The 18,189-nt window shown below is 45.9% G+C and overlaps 1 protein-coding gene across 3 annotated transcripts in view; it reads left to right on the forward strand.

Moving 5' to 3' along the window:
* The first annotated feature begins 855 nt into the window (after nucleotides 1-855).
* BRWD3 (bromodomain and WD repeat domain containing 3) overlaps nucleotides 856-18,189 on the forward strand; it is a 56,824-nt gene continuing 39,490 nt past the window's right edge. For 2 of the 3 annotated variants that reach the window (XM_009949028.2, XM_086470411.1), the window contains exon 1: nucleotides 12,657-12,703. Coding sequence is in view for 1 of the 3 variants with exons in the window: in XM_086470410.1 (XP_086326536.1) it covers nucleotides 856-892; nucleotides 994-1,052; nucleotides 1,194-1,223; nucleotides 1,552-1,611; nucleotides 9,959-10,109; nucleotides 12,605-12,703 (436 nt within the window). In the remaining 2 variants the exon portion in view is untranslated. Of the gene's footprint in view, nucleotides 893-993; nucleotides 1,053-1,193; nucleotides 1,224-1,551; nucleotides 1,612-9,958; nucleotides 10,110-12,604; nucleotides 12,704-18,189 lie in introns of those variants that run through there. The other variant, XM_086470410.1, reaches the window with a different exon arrangement.

Consider the following 18,189-nt stretch of genomic DNA (forward strand, 5'->3'; position numbering starts at 1 on the left):
TATGGTGGATTAAATGACTTCAGCCACACAGCCGGAGGAGCGTGTTTTTCTGTACATCCAGTACATCACTACATGGCTGTTCCACACCCAATAACGCCTCCCCCGGCCCTTCCCTACAGCTCGGCCTTCCTTGGCAGGAGCTCTCCGCCTTCACCCTTCCACCCACGCACTCTGCCCAGCCTGTCCCCCTCCACGAAACCCGCGTGGGCTCCGTGCCCCCACCCGCCCGAACAAGAAAGCTACAGATTCCCACATCCCAGCGCTTTCTTTTAAAAAACAACTCTTTCCCGGGCCCCCGCCGGTCTCCGTTTCCCAGCCGCTGCCCCGCAGGAGGCCGCCTCGAGGCCCTGCAGCTCCGATGCACAGGCCGAGAGGGCCGAAGCCGGAAGGACCGCGGGGCAGCCAGGCTCTCCCCGTCGCGTCACGGGGCAGAGAAGCCGCAAAGCCCCGGGGGCGGCCCAGCCGCCGCCTCCGCCGCCAGACCGGGCCGCCGCCCGGAAGTGTCGGCTGACGCGCGAACACCGCCCCTCCCCCGTGCGTCACCACCCCGCCCTTCCGGCCGGCCGCTTCCGCCCCGTCCCTCTCTGCCGGCGCCGCTTCCCCCTCGCACGAAGCCGCGCACCGCCCCCGTGCGGCGGGCGGCGCGCCCTGCACCCCGTTCGGCGGCTGCCTCTCGGGCCGGGATATCTATGGGGCGAACGGCGATGCGATGAGCCCGGGCGGGAGCCGGACCGGGGCCAGCGCCGCGCACGGCCAGCGGGGCTCCTCCATGGGGGCTCGGCCGCAATAGGAGCGGCGTCTCCCCCCCGGGGCGCCATCCGCCACCTCCCCTCCCCCTCGGGCCTCCTGAGGAGGATGGCGACGGCGGCCGCCCCGACCCAGCTCGAAGCCGGTGGGTATCGCTGGCGGCGGGGGTTGCCCTCCGCCCCGCCGGCAGCCCCTCCGTTGTAACCGTGTCCCCTTCTCCCTCCCCCCCTCCCCGCTCCTCTGCAGAGCTCTACTACCTGATCGCCCGGTTCCTGCAGTCCGGACCCTGCAAGAAATCCGCCCAGGTGAGCGGGGAAGCCGGGGGCTCCGGCCGGGCCGGGACGGGCGGGGAACGGGACGGGGCAGGAGGGCGGCGGGTGGGGGAGCCGCTGCGCTGCGGGCGGCGGACTCACGTCCTTTGTGTCTGTGTGTCCGTCTCTCCCCAGGTGCTGGTGGAGGAGCTGGAGGAGCACCAGGTAAGGCGCCTGCCCTGGCAGGACGGGGGAAACCCTCGGAACGGGGGGGGGGGGGGGGGGGATGTCGGGGCTTGCCCTGCCCCGTCTAACCCAGCCCATCTCCTCCCGGGGCTTCGGGAGACCCTGCGGAAGGCGCGGGTGCCCCCGCTGCGGGCGGCGGGGCCGGGGGGCAGCGGCAGAGGGGCTCCTCCCCGGGGCGGGCTGGCACCGGCGGGGGGTTCCCCTCGTTCGCCCGGGGAGGGGTCGCTCGGCGCGGGGCCGGCCGGGGATCTGACGGTCCGTCTCCGTCCTCCGTCCCTCCTCCCCCTCCCCCGTCTCCTTCCCGCAGCTGATCCCCCGGCGCTTGGACTGGCAGGGCAAGGAGCACCGCCGGAGCTTCGAGGACCTGGTGAGCCAAGTTTCACTCACGACTTCCCCGACAAGTTCCCCCCGCTGCTGCCGCCGCCCCCGGCGCCGCTCCCCGTGTCGTCGTCGTGTCCCGTCGTCCCCCCCCCCCCCCCGCCCCGTCCTCCTTCACGGGGCTGCGGGCTGCGCCCCGCCGAGGCCGCGGCTGCCGCGGGGGGTGCGGAGGGGAGGGAAGGGCGGGGGAGGCGCGGCCGGGCCGGGGGACACACACACCGGGGCGGCGGCGGCGGGGGCTGCTTGGTGCTGACTGAGTGCGACGTGCTATTGTGGGGCCGGGAGGGTTATCTGAGGGCACGTCCCGGGGCCCAGCTCGGCGAATGGCGCCGCGTCTTACAAGCCGGAGAGCGGCGGGAGGCGATGGAAGGCGGCAGCTGATTGGATGCGGCGCCGCGGAGGAACTGGCAGGGAGGGCGGGATGGGGCGGGGGGCGCGGGGGGCCGGTCCCCCCCTACCTCCCCCCCCCCCCGCACCCCCGCCGTCCTGCGCGCCCCTCGCCGACCGCTGCGCCTCACCCGCGGCCCGGCGGCTCCCCCGGGGCCTGCAGGGCCCTTCCTCAGCCCGGAGACGTCGGGCCGCTTCGGCCGGCTTCTGGCAACGCGGTGGCGGCGCCCCCCGTGCCTCCTCCGCCTCATGGGGCAGCGGTTTGATGCCCCCGCGCCCGGGGCTACCGGCGAGCGGGGCTGACAGGGCCTTGGGCCTGTCAGGGCCTTGGTTCCTGCCCCCCCTTTCCGCGCCGGGAGGAAGCGTCAGCGTGGCCAAAACACCGCGGGCACTGGTGGGCTGGGGGGGGGGGTGGGGGGTGTGCTCCGGGAGCGGGCTCCTGTCATGGGCCGTCCCCGGGGGGCGGCGGCCGGGGCCGGCGGAGCGCGGGGATTACATGCCGACGTGCCGCCGGGCCCGTCGCCGGGCAGAGCTGCTGGTCTGGTTCAGGGATTGCTGGCCTGCGGCGGCAGCCTACCCTGAAACCCTGCGCCTCACCCGGCCGGGCCTGCCTTAGCGTAAAAAAAAGGGGGATTTTTTTCGGAAATGTAGTGTTGGAACTATTAAACGGCTATGAAATAAGTGGCTACTTGTGCTAGAGGTAAACCGTGTCGATGTCTGTCATTGAGAAAGGTCAGCCACCCTCGGCGGGTGCGTGGGGATGGTATTTTCCCTTTGCAGCCGTGGGATGCAGGGGTGAGAACAGTGAAACTGAAAAGTCATTTCGGTTTGTTTCCAAAGGACGCAGACGGCCTTGTTTTCATTTCTAGGAGCTGTGGGTAATAATGTATGGCACTGATTTAGTGCCTTGCAGTTGGAAACTTCCTAATAGCTTTTATAATATTAATACACTGCGTACGTATGATCGTCACTGCCTCCTCACCTGGAAGGGATTGAAAGTACATCCTTGCCTTTCCCAACCTGCACAGTGCAGCGGTGAGGTGGGATTTTGACGTGACTGCTTTGTAGCTTGCTCAAGAGTTAGTTTTCCACTTTAGCAATATTGTAGAAGCTCAGATGCAGATGGGAGACCTCTTTGCATTGAGATGAGACGTTCGTACCTGCTGGCTTTCCCTTTCCAAAGTGTATTAAGAATTTAAGATGAATGTTAGGCTTCATCATACCTCTTGTGGATAATTCTGGGACTGTGTATTGAGTGATCAGACATGGCATAAGTACTGCATTCAATAAATTTTAATGCTGTACGGTCTTCTTTGAGAACCCAAAATCTAACTATAGGCTGTTTCAGGCTTATCTTGTGACTGCACCCGCTACTCAAGAAGAATGTTAACCGTGGCTGTATGAAATCTGATTTGTGACATACTGGGTTTGCTTAATCAGTTATATTAATGTATACATTTTTCCTTTCATTCTAGGGGGCACAAATAGAAAAGCCTTAAAACCTTCTTTTTGATGTGTATTAGATGGCATTGTTGACACCACGTACTTTCCTTAAAATTTAGGAAGCAGGAGACAAACTGTTGTAAAGTGACGCTTGGAATTAATGGGAAATTGCTTCTCACTGCATAGAATTATCAAAATTAAGTATGAGATCTTTTTCCTCTGTCTTAAACTAATCAACAGTAATCAATCCTTTTAGATTGCCTTTTTATCTAGTATCATGTAGCTGTTCATCATGATTTACAGCAAGGAACAGGACTATAAATGAATCATTACAGCGAGACAGGCTGATGCTAGGTAGGATGAACTGAGCTTCTCTCTATTAATCCTCAGACTGAAGCTTTCACTGTTGAAGGTGTTGAAGCAAGGCCTTTTTTCCTCTCATTGCTTAGGCTCTGATGTGTTCGGAATTTGGACCTTTGGTCGAGTGTGATTGTACATTAACCTGAACTGCTCGACCTCAGGGCTAGCTAGATGTCTGAACGTCATGCTTAGCACAAGGCCAGGGTTATGAAGAACACAACTCTGACCTTCATTTTAATTATCTTAGTCACACAATGAACCAAAAATAAATGATGGGATGCTAGCAATTTGAGATAAAGTTTTTTTTCCACCCGTTTCTCCTTTTTGAACAGAAAACCAAATTCAGTTGCAGTCCCTGCCTAGTGTTGCAACCCCACTGGTCAGGCAGGCCTGAGATAATTGAACCCAGTGAGAGTTTACAAACCCAGAGAAGCCTGATTTTTTTCTTTGTTTGCTCAATATTCTGCTTTGGCAAAACTGACAAAGTGTTTCTTGTTCTAATTGCTGAGGTTTCAACTTTGTTTTCCATTTTCAGTTTGACTGTTCAGGTTAGCGTTGGTATTTTTCAGAAAACATACTGAGACTGTTGCCACTGAGTATGTTGTTATTGCTCTTAGGGCTTTTGGAAATGGTAAAGGTGTAACAACCAAGTCATCTACTAAGTGACTTTTATCTGGGGAATGTTTACTCCCACTTCAGTCAAGCTTTTAGTCAGGATCTGAAAACTCTGTTGAGATTTGTCTTTTGTATTTGAATTTAGTCTTTTACTTTAAATGTCAGGTAGCACAAGGCGGAAGAGTAATTTAAGACACACTAATTGGAATCGTACCTAGTGAGTAAAACCACGTGGAGAATGCTGGCTTACGTGCATTTGTGATCCCTTTGTCTTTTCTGCTTATTTCCACTTTAGAGTACTTTTTATGTGCAACATGTGGCTGCCTGTCTAGGTAATAGTCCAGGTGTACTCCAAAGTGGGTTTTCCTTTGTTATTGACTGCTGATGGTCGTGAGACATGAGACGTGTTTGTAAAGGGGAGGGTCCTTGCTCACATTATGAAGGCCAGAAGTATGTCAGACTTGCAGGCAATGAGTACTCCTATTTTAAATTAACCATAGCAGTGCAGTGTGGAGTCAGCTGTTCCACAGACGAATAGAGCTGAACTGACTCGGATCAGAGCTGTCTCCAGTGGGCTGCTGTTCGAGATTGTCTTTGTTTTTTTCCTGCTAAAGATGGCTGCCTCTGGTCTGGTTTTCAAGAACTTTTTGATGGGCTATCTCTTCTGGCTCAGCCTGTTCTGGTCTTTGTGCCGAAGTTATGTATAATTTCAGGAAAAATAGAAAATCAGCTATTGTTGGACAGTGGAGAATTTGCATCTGTGAACGGCTGTGCTGGTATGGAACAGCTTATGGGATTTGGCTTTGAGTTTCTGCCTTGCCCATCTGCATTGATTTAAAACTAGCTATGAGTCTGAGGTGCTGTTATTTATAGATATTGCCAATCCCGGCATTAGCAGTGGAGAGATGTTACAGTTTTGTCACCTCAGGAAAATGTCACCTGCTAGTACGGCAGTTCCAACCCATTCTCTCTGGGGAAACCGAGTGGATAATGGCTTTTTAAATTCATGTGTGTTTGCATACTGTTGACATCTTCTGCAAGTCCAGTCTCTGAGCTTCCTTTTGCTGAGATTCCGTATTTGAGGCCTTGAGTAATTTCCTGCTTGCTCAGCTGCCTTGGTGTTCTTGGTCCCCTCTGCTGCTTTTTGATAGAGTTGTCAATTGATTCTTAATTGATTGTTATTTTGGCAAATGAGAGAAGTGTCTTACGACTGCCTAGAGGTTAGAAATCTGCTGCTGATGTACAACAAGCTTCTTGCCTGTCGTCTTAGCTGTCCAGTGAGGACCCTTTTACCTTTGAGATTGCGTGGTAATGCTTCCAACAACAGAAGCATAAACAGGTTTAGGGGTATGACTTTCTCCTAGCCCTGACATGACTTCACTAATAGTTCTTTACTTGCAGCTGCTTATCACTGTAGCATCTTATTTGCATACTGGTCGGAGCGGTCATGACTCTGTTACATTCTCCCATGGTTGTTTACATAGATTTTTTTTTAAATAAAAAACAGGTTCACCTTACCCAGTTCTTGAAAGTTTTTAGATCCGTAAGACCTGTATGGTTACTGTGTTGGAGAACTTTTCCGTGGTACTGTGGCACTGTCGTGCTCTCACACTTTAACCTTTATAGGGTCTTTCACATCATAAGGCAACAAGACATTTTTCTCTTTATAATTTATCCCAGGGTGCAGAACTTGCTCTCACTTAGCACATTTTGAGCTCTCCTGCGTTATTTTAATATGCTCCTTTAAAAGCTCTTATTAAGCATGTTTTTGGCCTGTATTACTCATCTCTAACTTTTTTCTAATTTTCTAATTATTTTCTAAAATATTTTCTAATATTCTAAAAATATTTTCTAATATATTTGAGGAGGTGATCATATTCTTGCCACTGTTTAATTTTGCCATATAGGGTTTGGACTAGCATATGCTAAGAGGTGTGGCTATAACTGATGCTAAGCTTTGCCTTTTTCCATCCTTCATTTAATGAAAATCTGTTTTGGGAGACTGTTTTTCTCAGCTGTATGTTTGCAGCTTCATGTTTTGGAAAGATACTAAAATCCATTTACAGCTATCTCACTCAGAGGTGAAAGGAAGGATTTTTGTTTCAAGTTCTTTTGGGAACCTGAAAATAGAATTGCTTGTTTTGCTCTGGGCTGCGGTTTAAGCATTTTATCTGGAAGTTATTATGGAAAAAAAAATCTGCAGTAGAATTTGCTGCTATTGCTGCCTGCCTATGTAGCTCTTGGTAATAACAACAGTGATAATATTCAGATTAAGGGCCACTTATTTGCGCTGTTCTGGCTTGTAGAAACATGAAAATGTGCAGGGAAAGAGGTGTGATACAGCCTTTCTTCTCTAGTATGACATGATTCTGATTGCAGGTGGCAAATCTGGTGAGTAGGGTGTGTTTATAAAGCAAATGGTCACTTCGATATGAGCCTGGTCTGTGCAATATGCTCCACATTAAATGTCACTTAGAAAAGTTTACAATCTAATAAAACTCTGCACTCGAATCTAGAGGCTTCAGCAGCTCACTTGTGCTGGTTTAACTCTGGCTCCGTGATGGATTTGCCAACTTTTCTGGTCTGGGCAGTGATCAAGCAGATGTCTGGTATCCTGAGCTGCTTAATGTCTGGATGTCCCAGGCAAATTACCACCAGGCACGTGCAGATAACTGCCACATGCTCCGGGAGTCTGGCACATCCATCTTTCATCTTTGAATGTTGGCCGGTCTGCACACGTGTTGTTGTTCACTCTCTTTGCCATTCTTTATAAAACCATGGCTTAAGTCTGCAGATATTTAAGCAGCAAAGTCCCTTTCCCTTCCTGAGTAGATGCCTTCCCTTAATCAGGACTGCTTGTTGAATAACTTGTGCTCTATCTCCACAATAGGATATTTGCTGCCAGACTTAATTCAGCAGCTCTCTCTCTAGACATACTTCAAAACCAGCATGCTCCTGGGTGAAAAGGGTGAAAAGGTTTTGCTGCATTACACTAGGAGAATGGTTTGGACTTTCTGCAAAATTTTATATTTCCAGAGAGAGTGGTATGGTTTGGGTTTTTTCCTACCCTAGAAGTAAAATGTAAAATTCCACAGTTTCTGGATTGGTTACTCTTTTCCTTTTTAATCTTTTAATCTTAAGATTGATAAACTGCTAGAATTGGCAATTGTTGACTGAGAAGAATGTTACTAATTATCAGAGAAGTAAAAAAAGAATTTCATACTCAGGTTTTATTAAATTGCAGCTTCTCTCTTTCGAATGGCCTTTGTTTCAGATCCTTTCAAATCCCATGCGTACCGAAGGGAAGCTAGTGCAGGATAATAAAATGTTTTGTAGCATTAACACATTTATAATACTTCAGGAATGAGTAAGAACGATAGGCAAACAGGTAATCCTTTTATCTCATTTTGACTTCTGTTATGTTGTGTAATTTACAATGAAAGACAATTTGTGCTTATAGACAAACTTCTCTGGCTGTACAGTTGGGAAGGTACCAATATAATTTTGGAACTCTATGATTTTTAAGGGGGAAAAAAAAAAAAGTTAGAATGGCTGGAGAAGCCAGTCAGTGCAAGAGAGCATTCATGGAGTCGTTCCTTGATGCTCACACTATGAAAAGTCATGGACTGGGACCATGTTAATGCAGTCATCAGGTTTATCTTTCCTGCAGAGGTACGATTCTTCTGTTTCCACCAAAAGGCCAGAGCCATATCTTTGACATGCAGTGACTGAAAGGATGTGTGGAGAAGCCCGTGTCTCTTCTGTAAGAGTTGCCGTTCAGATTGGAAGAGTTTTTGGTTGTGTTTAGTTACATGATGCTTTGTATATATCATTAGAAAAGCCTTTCCTTCTTTTGGGGGGGGAGGTGGGGTGTGTGTAAAACCTTATTTGTGGGATGGTATTGATCCTGCTTGTGATGCAGGTGACTACATTATACAACACATGACTCACTGCCTTGAGCCCTGTAGCACCACTGCTGTGGCCCAATCGGAACGAACGATTTCCCAATGACATGTAGTAATAAGCTGTTTGATGACATAGTTGAGCGAACAGTGTTTTGGCAGCAGGTCTGAGTGAAGTACTTACCTTTTCCTCCTTCCCGATGCGTGCCACTCCTTCCGGTGTGCTGGGGCGGGAGCTGGGCATATCCTTGGGGTCTGCCTAGGCAGGGTACCTGGGCCTATCTGATGATGCTCTGCTGTTGAAAGAGGTGGTCCTGTTCCTTGCGTTCCACCAGCTCTGACGCTTCTCTGAATCATGATCAGCTTCGCTAAACCTGGCAGAAAACCTTGTCCTTCTTTTGTCGGGTGAGCGTCCCTAGCCAGGGGAGCTGAAACAGCTGCCTCCCACCAGAGCCGATGCAGAGGGGAGCTTGGTTGTGGTTTTAGGCAGACTGGTGAATCATCGTAGCTCGCTGCAGCTGCACAAAAACTTGTCCTACCCCACCAGGAGGGATCTGTCCTGTCACTGGTATTGGCCTGTGACTGGACACATTTGAAGTGGTCATGTAGGAGAGAGGGGTGTGCGCAGGCACATGCCCGCTATTATTTCTTTACAACGAGCACTGTTCTGGCCCTTTCAGGTCAGCTTTACTATTATTTGGCATTAGTTTGTGGCTTGGTAAAACAAAAAGCTGGTTTGTGACAATCCCTTTCTTTGTAATATTGCAACAGATACAAAAGTTGTAAATAGTTCTAATACAACTATTTTTTCTGTCTTCGCTCACAGGTACGTAAGAGCTGAGTGACCTGTTACTTTGGTCTTTAAAAAGGAGATGGATGTAGCTGTATGTCCTGTGTTGAAGGAGCTAAATAAGCTTGTGCTGCCAGCTAGTAAATATAGTAGAAGTCAGGCAAGTGCAGGACATTCTGGATAATGAGGCACAATTTATTTGCTGTTTTAACAGACTGTTGGAAAAAACTATTGTCTCTCTGTAGAAAACAGACTGTGCCTAAAGGGGGAAAAGAAGAACATTTTCATGAGATGACAAATTAGGAGTGCAGCCTGCACCTGTGGGTCTTAAAGATACTTATTCCAAGTAGCTAAAAACCAGAGACTGGCTATTGCTTTTAGGACAATATTTAGGGTTTTTAGGCTTTAGCAGATGTGCTTCTTCCAGTACTAGGAGTGTCTGGCAACAAGGTTTCAGCTAAGCAAGGAATACTGTATGTGAAAAGAATGAACTGAAGGGTAAAAAAAAGCTTAAAAAAAGCCCCCAGGCAATACTTTGTTTGATCAGAGTACTGCCCTGGGAACTCTTGAGTTTCAGGGATTTTTGATTGTTGTTAGGGGATATCCTAAATTACAACTGTAGCTGCTACCACCTGGAATGTCTGGTCTGACTTTTTTGACACTCCATGTCACTTGAAAAGTCATCTTTGGTATAATTAATTTTCAGGGGTTTTCAGGGGGTTTAGACTTGATTTCAGTAACTATTTAACTTTAATGCTGAAATATGAACCAAAGAAATAAATACCAGTAGAAGCAAGAATAAAACAATTTTCAAATGCCTGCATTATTTCTATGTATAGGTGGCTGTCAATGCACACATCCCTCCGGATTATCTTCTTAGGATCTGTGAGAGACTTGGACCCCTTTTAGACAAGGAAATCCCACAGAGTGTCCTAGGCGTGCAGACTTTGCTAGGTGTTGGGCGCCAGTCTCTATTAAGGGCAGCAAAAGGTAAGATTCTCGATTTATGTGTGATTGAATTTTATTTTAGTGATCAAAACCTTGTTTTGTTTCAATTTATATTGTGGTATCTGTGTGTGTTTGCATGAGCCCTGGTTTGTCTCCTTTGCTTGTCAGCTTTCTTGTTGCAGTCTTGCTAAAATGCAGTTATTGCTGGCTCTGTTACATATAGGTTTCTTTGGTTGACAATGCCATCTTAAGCAGCTCTTGCCTACAGTTGCCTGATCTTGTCACTTGCTTCCTCTGCCTCCCCTCCCCAGCATGTTGGACTGGTGTTTGTGTAAATGATGTGCTGAACTGGATTAGGGATTTGATCCACCTGAAACATAGCCATTTTTTTCACTTACGCATGCCTGTGTCTAAAATAACCCAGCAGTCAATATATTTTGCTGGGCTGTTTTTTCAGGCTGATTTAGTCCATTTGTTCCTTTATTTGATTCCCTGGCCAGGCAGGCAGATGTGTCAGCTTGAAGGGCAGGGTGGCATTTGGGGCAGCATTTAGAGGGTGGGAGAAGGTGAGAACGATTCTTCAGTGGTAATCCTTGCCTGTCCTTGCTTACAGTTAATTTGAAGGAAAGCACCCATTCCTTTCATGAGTAGAGCACCAGTCCTGTTCCTTTTGAAAAACTGCTCTGTTTGAGATAATGATCCTGAGAGCACAGTTTTGTGTTGTAACTACAGAGGCCCGAGAGCCATCTGCTATTGAAAAGAGTGGTTTCTGCCTTCCCTCCTCACTCCTTGTCCCTTCCACTTCTTCCCTGTCGGAGCCAGAACTTATTTGATCCTGTGATGAGCTGATTCAGAGAGCTAATATGTCGCAAAATTTGTTATTGCTGTTGTAGTAGAATATGTAGTAGAACGTTGTTGTAGAATTAAATGAGCTGATGGAAGGATCAGAGTGCTGGAGGTGACATAAGCAGCAGGAGCATCGTTCTGGGAGAGGAGGAGGGGTGGGAGAGCAGGACCTTCCTGTTTGAGTGGCAGTTGAGTACTTAATTTACTGCATCCTGTGAAGTCACACTCTGATGCTAACGAGGACTGTAGCATTCTGCTGATCCACTGGAGATCACCTGAAGGGATGTGCTGTTTGCAAACACATTTCCTTACGCAAAGTTTTGGGACTGAGTCTTGTTTTGCCTATGCTTTGCTATAATTGGGTGGAGAATTTCAGGTTTGCAAGGGAGGCCTGCAGAGAAACATTCCTTCATTTCACATTCAGTTTGTATCTTAGAAGAAAGCACCAACAAAATGTAAAGAGAAAATAACCATTTTTGTGCAGGGAAACAGAAGTTTCTTAGGTGAATTTAGGGGACAGAGGCTAGGTGAATTGCTGAAAGTTGTAGTGCTTCCTAAGACCCATAGTAAATTTATTGCAGAGAGATTTCTACTAGATTTATGGTTGGTTTTCTTGCCCCATTCAGATAAAGGTGCTGTTGCATTGTGCCATTTGATGTGTAAACCACGCTCACCGATATGAAACAGCATACCTTTTTCAAAGTTGACATACATGGATTTCTGTTCCATCCTCATATGAAGCTTCCATTTACCATTAGTATTTATAGCTATTTTTATCTATTTTAGAGAGTATGAGTGCTGTTTTTAATGAGTATCATTTTAATGCTCTGTGGTGCAGTTTGGTTTTTCATCAGAAGGCCCTCTCAGGAATCTCTCTGAGTCGCGTAACCTTGTGCACTTCATACTCGGAGATCTGAAGGGTGATGCACAGATCCACCAATCTGTGGCACTATCCTTCTGTTTCAGTCCGTATTCACCGTGGAAGCTCGTTTCTCTCCTTCCAGATGGCCAGAAATGGAAGAAGTCCAGGTCTAATTTCTGAGGCGCTCTGAACAGTCTCAGAAAAATCACTATTGTTCTAGAGAGAAGGCTCTCTGAGGCCAGTTGGCAGCAGATAGCTGGAGAGTCTTTAAAGAAAAGAGTCTTCATTTAAAAAACAATGTTTTTTTGGGGGGCGGGGTGCAGAGGAGAATCTGAAAGGAGGGCATATTGCCACCAATTGCAGGAAAACAGATTTACTGAAAAACAAAAAAATAACCTCACTTCTCCCACTTTCAGGGAGCAAATGTGTGCATGTATGTGTATTATCAAAGGTACAGTTCATAAGAAGAGGTCCTGTATGTGCTGCAATTGCAGAAGGACTGAAAACATACCAAAGTTCAGTCCTGCCTCAATACAAAGTGCACCCACTTTTTTCGTTCTCTTTTTCTTTCTGTCGGTTTAGATTCTCTACTCGCCAAAATGAAGCAAAAATAAGCTGAAACCATTTACAGCCACATTGCTTAGGAACTAGTAATCAGAGTAGCAATCTTCTTTAAGTGTTAGATCTCTGACAAACTATTTTAAAAGACAAATCTTATTTTGGGATACTGGGAGTAGTGCTTGGTGCTCTTGATTCTGAGAAAGATAGGTCAGTTGGACCCGGTTTTGCTGATTGTTTCACTAACCCGCTGTCAATCTTGCCGGTACAGACTTCAGACATACGCTATGGAAAGGATCTGCATTTGCAGCTCTTCACAGAGGCCGGCCTCCCGAACTACCTGTAAATTATGGGAAACCACCAAACGTGGGTGAGTTTCGAAGTGTACATAAGGTGTTGTTTTTCTTCTCTGTATTTTTATTACTGTTCCAGCTGACTGAAACACTACTGTGGGTTTGCATTAATGGTTTTGTTCACGTTTCGCCATGAATCAGTCTAAAAAGGTTTCTCACTGACAATAGAATAACTCATTTTGTGTTATTCAGGCTTGGGTCTTCTATAAAGTGTGTATACATGTTAAAACATTGTGGCCATGTTGAAAAGCTTTACATGTCAGCTTCCTGTTTGGAGGGCAACGTGCTTGAGTGGTTTTTTTATGATACCATGGCATAATATGTACATATGCTTGTAAGAGTGAATAGACATGGTCACAGGAGTGTGTAGACAATCTTTTCAGTCGGGAATCTTAGCCAGAACAAAGCGCCTGGCTCCCAGGGAACTTTTTTGACTCAAGAATTCGGTTTTGTTCGATTATGACAGAAAACAGACTGCTTGCAACGTCCCTCTCCAAAAAGGAAATAATGGCCAAACCAGCATTTGTGTTACTTCAGTTTGTTGTCCACACACTTAGATAAAGAACTTGTCTAAAACTGGGATATATGCAGGCATTCAGCTTACATATCGTCAAAGAGCTTCTCTGTTTTGCTTAAACTGAAAAGTGTTTTCCTTTTATGGTCTGAATTTCATTAACTATTTTTATAGTGAACAAATTTGATTCTTGCAGGCATAAATACAAGCCCTGTCGGTCATAGAGTTGTTTCTTACCAGGATTTTTTATCTGTATTTACCGTGTGTTTGTGCAAATGTATAGACTTCTGGTTTGTGAAGGACTCCATTCCCATATGTTTCTGCCGTCCCTTTGGAGATGTAGGGATGATGACAGTCTTCTGTTTCTGCGATGTCTGCTCCTCTGTTTGTGCTTCTGCACTTTCTCTGTCACTACTAAAAATTCATCTTTGTCAGACAGGAAAGTGACAAAGCCTGAGCTGTTTGTGGCTGAAATCGATAGCACGCTTTGCATAAGGTCTGTGGTGGTGTGGCAGCGGTGTGACCGAGTAGCAAAGTTAATTATGGGTCTTCTGTATGAAAAAGAAATGGCTATTTGCCTGGAACTAGTGCGTAGGGAACTATTGCGTTAGGACTTTTCCTGCTTTTGTCAGATAATTTCTGAGTCATGCTGTGGACATTAAAAAAAGAGAACTGTTTCCATACTTTAGTATGGTTACTTCTGCACATATCTATGTATTTATTCTTATAGGCCGGTTCTGCAGGTACTTTATTGTTAGCCATCGGGCTGACGGATTGCTAATAGGCTGGATTATAGATTTGTTGTGCACACTCAGCTTCTACAGTTGCATTTCTATAAGGACTCCTGGATCAATTCTTCCATAAGAGGAGAATCAGACCATGTGTTTTTGGAATATGCAGTATTATAAATGAACCCTACTAGCAGATTGGACTGCAGCATTTCTCATGCTTTCGTGACAAAGGTCTGTGCTGCTTGCTTGGTGACTATTTAGTGACTTGGAGAACAGAACAATTTTTTTGGTTTTGGTGTTTTCCTATGATTTTTTTTTTTAAGAGGTGCAAAGGTGTTGTATGGAAATGGGTCTTTTATAGCCAGGAATTAATTTTTATAAGTTTTGGTTCCTGAAAGAATACAGTCCTCCTTGGTGTAGATACATAAACTACTAATAAGCGAGGAAAATGTGTATAAAGATTAAAATGAGAAGCTGACTACACTTAAGCTGTACAGGAGGCGGGAGTTTGGTTTTGGGGTTCCTCATTGTTAATCCTGAAGTGGAAGTCACAAAATGGGTGCTTTTTTCTGGTGAGCAGTGACAGCCACAGTGCTGCAGTGTGTGTGTGTGTGTTGTTTTAAAATACAAGATGGGGAAGTATGCCCAGCCTCTAATATTTTGGCATAATTGTGAATTCCCAGACTGTGCTGGCTTAGTCAGGTTGAGTTTTCTGGAATTACTTGCTGAAGTAGTTGGGCTGAAGTAATAGACACCCATGATAATGTGTGTTCATGAGTGAGATGAAATGATTGTGTAATAGACTGGTAAATAAGGTATAGAACTAGCAGCTCAAAGTATTCTTATATTGTTTCCCTTCCAGTGATAAAGATTTAAGCTTGCCACCATAACTGTGGCAAGAGAATGGGATTGCTTGTGGTTGCCTTCCCAGCTGGAAGAGTCAGTCGCTGCAGTGGTTTGCCTTTCCAGCTGGCTAGGGTTGGGATGGGACCTTGTGATCTGTACTCCAAAATAAGAGGTCAAGCACAGTGGAACTGGAGCAAGAAATCAGCATTGCCTTTTCCCAGCATATCTGTACAGAGCTGGGAATCTTCTGGCTGGGGGAGTCTCAAAGAAAGTGCTGACCTGTGGAAGTTGTTCTCAGGAACGTGTTGTTCGTGTGTTGAGTCTTGGAGGTCTGTGGTGATCTACTGGGGGAGGAGAGGAAGGAAAAATGCTGTCATAGCTGTCTGCTGTTGACAGGGTAACACGGTGGATACAGTGAGGATGGTCTTTTAGACTGTTTCTTTGCAGGCTTTGCAGTGCTGGTATGTTTAGGACTCCCTTTGTGCTCTTCCAGTTGGAAGGTTGCTCATACAGTACCTCAGCAATGGGAGTTATTCATGTGTGGTAAACCTCCTTTTTAATATGACTTTGATTTTGCCAGGATTTTTTTTTTTTTTTTTTTTTTTTTTTTTTTTTTTTCAGGCAACCCAAGGCGGATTAGAAAGAAGGTTGTTACCCTCTTTAGTTGATTACTGGAGCTGTTGTAACCCGAGTATGAAAATTTTTATGTGAGTAACTGCTGTTGATGAAAATAACACAACATTTGGAATCAGGAAGTTCATAGCATAGTTTCAATGAACAAGCAGTTCAGCTGTATGGAGATTTTCAGTCAAGGTGATCCAGCTACCTGAACAGCAGAACTCTGAGGTCAGGAATCAATGATTCTCTGCTGTAAATGGGTTCCATGAGGTCAGCAGCTATGAAAGCTGGAACACTTTGTCCTTTTGGTGCTTTTACTGGGTCTAGCTGTCTTTGTGGGCACACATCCACTCTCTGAGAAGATATTTGCGTGTGTGAGCCAACGGTGTTTATTTCCCAGTGTTCTTACAAAATCCAGACTTGTGTTCCTTCCGCACACTGCGAGTGGTACCCCATCTTCATGCTTGATTGAGCCCTATGATGAGGTCACAGCTTACTCACCACATGTCCTGGCTATGTAAAATGTGATGTCCTCATTACAAAGTTATAGTGCTTATTTTAGAGAGTAAAATAGTATGATGTGAAGTTGTCACCCTTAGTACTAGAGAAACTATTTTTAAAACAAACGTTTGTACCAGTATTCTGTTTTCTATTTTTGGTTGCAAGAAGTGGGGTGAGGCAAGGGTTTATAGGGAGAGGAGGAATTCAAGCAGTTTAAAAACTGCTGCAGCTAGGTGACTTTGCCCACGCTGAAATGTTTTATTTCCTTCTGAAGTTGTGATGTAACTTTGAGATTTGTGATGTCTGATGGTTGTTTTTTAAATTTTGATTTCACTGACGGGTTATTGTTGCAGGGTTTTGGTTCTGTCCTTCCTAGGTGAGCTTTCTTGCAAGGATTTTTATATTTGTGCTGGTATCTCTAGTAGAATGGGTTGTGATTTAAGAATTACTGTTGTACAGCGTGTGTGACTCCCCTCTGCCCCTGCAGCTGTGCCTGTACTTGCACTAAGAACTGTGATTTTCCTGAAGGTGTGATCTTCAAGGACTTTGAGAAATAAACAGAAAAATGCAGCCGTTTTACCACACATCACCCTCAGTTAGTACTACAGGTTGGTAGTTCAAGGAGGCCCTAGTGTGCCTCTGCAAGCCAGGGCTTTTCCCAGCGTGCTAGGATCTGGCTGCGCTGGTGCTGGGGTGGGAGCAGATTGCTCCCAGCCCAGACTAAGGGGGAGAAAGCCCACCTCTCAGGTGGCACCTCTGTGCCTGAGGAGCACACCACCAGCAGCTGGAAGTGAGGAACTTCAACTGAGAAGACAGCCCTTCTGTTTATGGACAAAACTAGGTTTTTTTTAACAAGAAGACTAGATACACTCAATTTTTATGGGAAATAACGTCAATGTGATTCTGAAGGTTTTTCTGGCAGGGGATAGTGAGGGGGTAGACTTGGCAGCTGTTATGCCCAGGATGGCATCAAGTACAGCAGCTGATTAGATACATTGCTCCAAGTTTTTAGGGCTACTATGTTGCTAATTCTCTGTGTGGGAATTGGTTTTTTGGGGATTTTTATAATGCTTTTAGGCCTTATAAGCACAATTACTTCATTGTACTGAAGAAAGCAAACTTCATGGGGGTTTTTGTCATGTGTGGGTAATTCTCCGTTTAGATGTTGTGTATTAATGTTCTACCAAAAAATACGAGAATTGGAATTGGGGATGTTTGTTTTGTTTTGTGGGAGGTTTTTACTTTGCAGTTCCTTTGAAGACAGTGATAGTTTTATAAAGTGTGGGAAGAGAAAAATATCACTTGCGGCGTTGTGTGTGTGGCATACATTTCTGGCATACCCTAAGCATTTTTATAGGGAGGATCAGATACATTGAATACTTGCTACGTTTAGTTCAAAAGATGCTGTTGCTTTGATAAAGCTGGTACTCCTTATGGCACAACAATAGTTCTGGATTTCTCTGAAACTTGTGATTGAAGCATTTCATAAGCAGTGCTTTTTATTTTTTAATTACCCATGGGAGATTGAAGAGTCTTGTCCCCATTGTGCAAATAGGGAAACAAATACAGAAAAAAGTGAAATTACTTTTGCATCCTCTGAAGCTGAACTGATTGCAAGTCTGGGAATTGACTGGAAAAGTTAGGTTCCAAGTGCCAAATGAGAGGCTGTGTAAGTTACGTGCCTGGCTATTTGTTATACCTTCGTGTGATTTATGTGCAGCAGTGGTAAATTTTCAGAAGGATTGCATGTAGCACACAGAAGGTGTTGTGATGGTTGGGAATGTTTTGAAACGCATGTATACGTTTTTGATTCACACGGTTCTTTGTGTGGTTAAAAAAAAATGTTCAAAGACATTCGAAATTGTTTAAAGGCTGATACACTGTTATTATGTATTTAAATGATTTAAGCATTGAAAGGCACAGTGGAATTACCATATTGCTAAACGACTGCATCTCTGTGTTGGCATAACAGTGTCTGCAGCGTCAGGGAAAGGGCGGTGTAATATTTTTAAGAAGTGAGCTTTTAAGCTGGCATACTGAAAAAGTAGATAAAATAATGTGTAGACAAACGTGACGGTACCTTTGTACAGCATTTATCACTACGGGGTCTCTGCCCTCCTGTAAGGGGTGCGGAAAAAGGGTTAAAGATTTCATTTTCACTTTGCTAGGGGACACAGTTTAATTTAACCATTCCTGTATACTATCAGGTATCAATTGAATAGTAGCTGGATAGTAAATTAATTTGGTTTAGTGTGTTTGATTTTTTTTTTTTTTTTATTGCTGAATATGTGTT

Source organism: Leptosomus discolor, chromosome 9, assembly GCF_034619465.1.
Source record: "Leptosomus discolor isolate bLepDis1 chromosome 9, bLepDis1.hap2, whole genome shotgun sequence".
Classification (NCBI taxonomy): domain Eukaryota; kingdom Metazoa; phylum Chordata; class Aves; order Leptosomiformes; family Leptosomidae; genus Leptosomus; species Leptosomus discolor.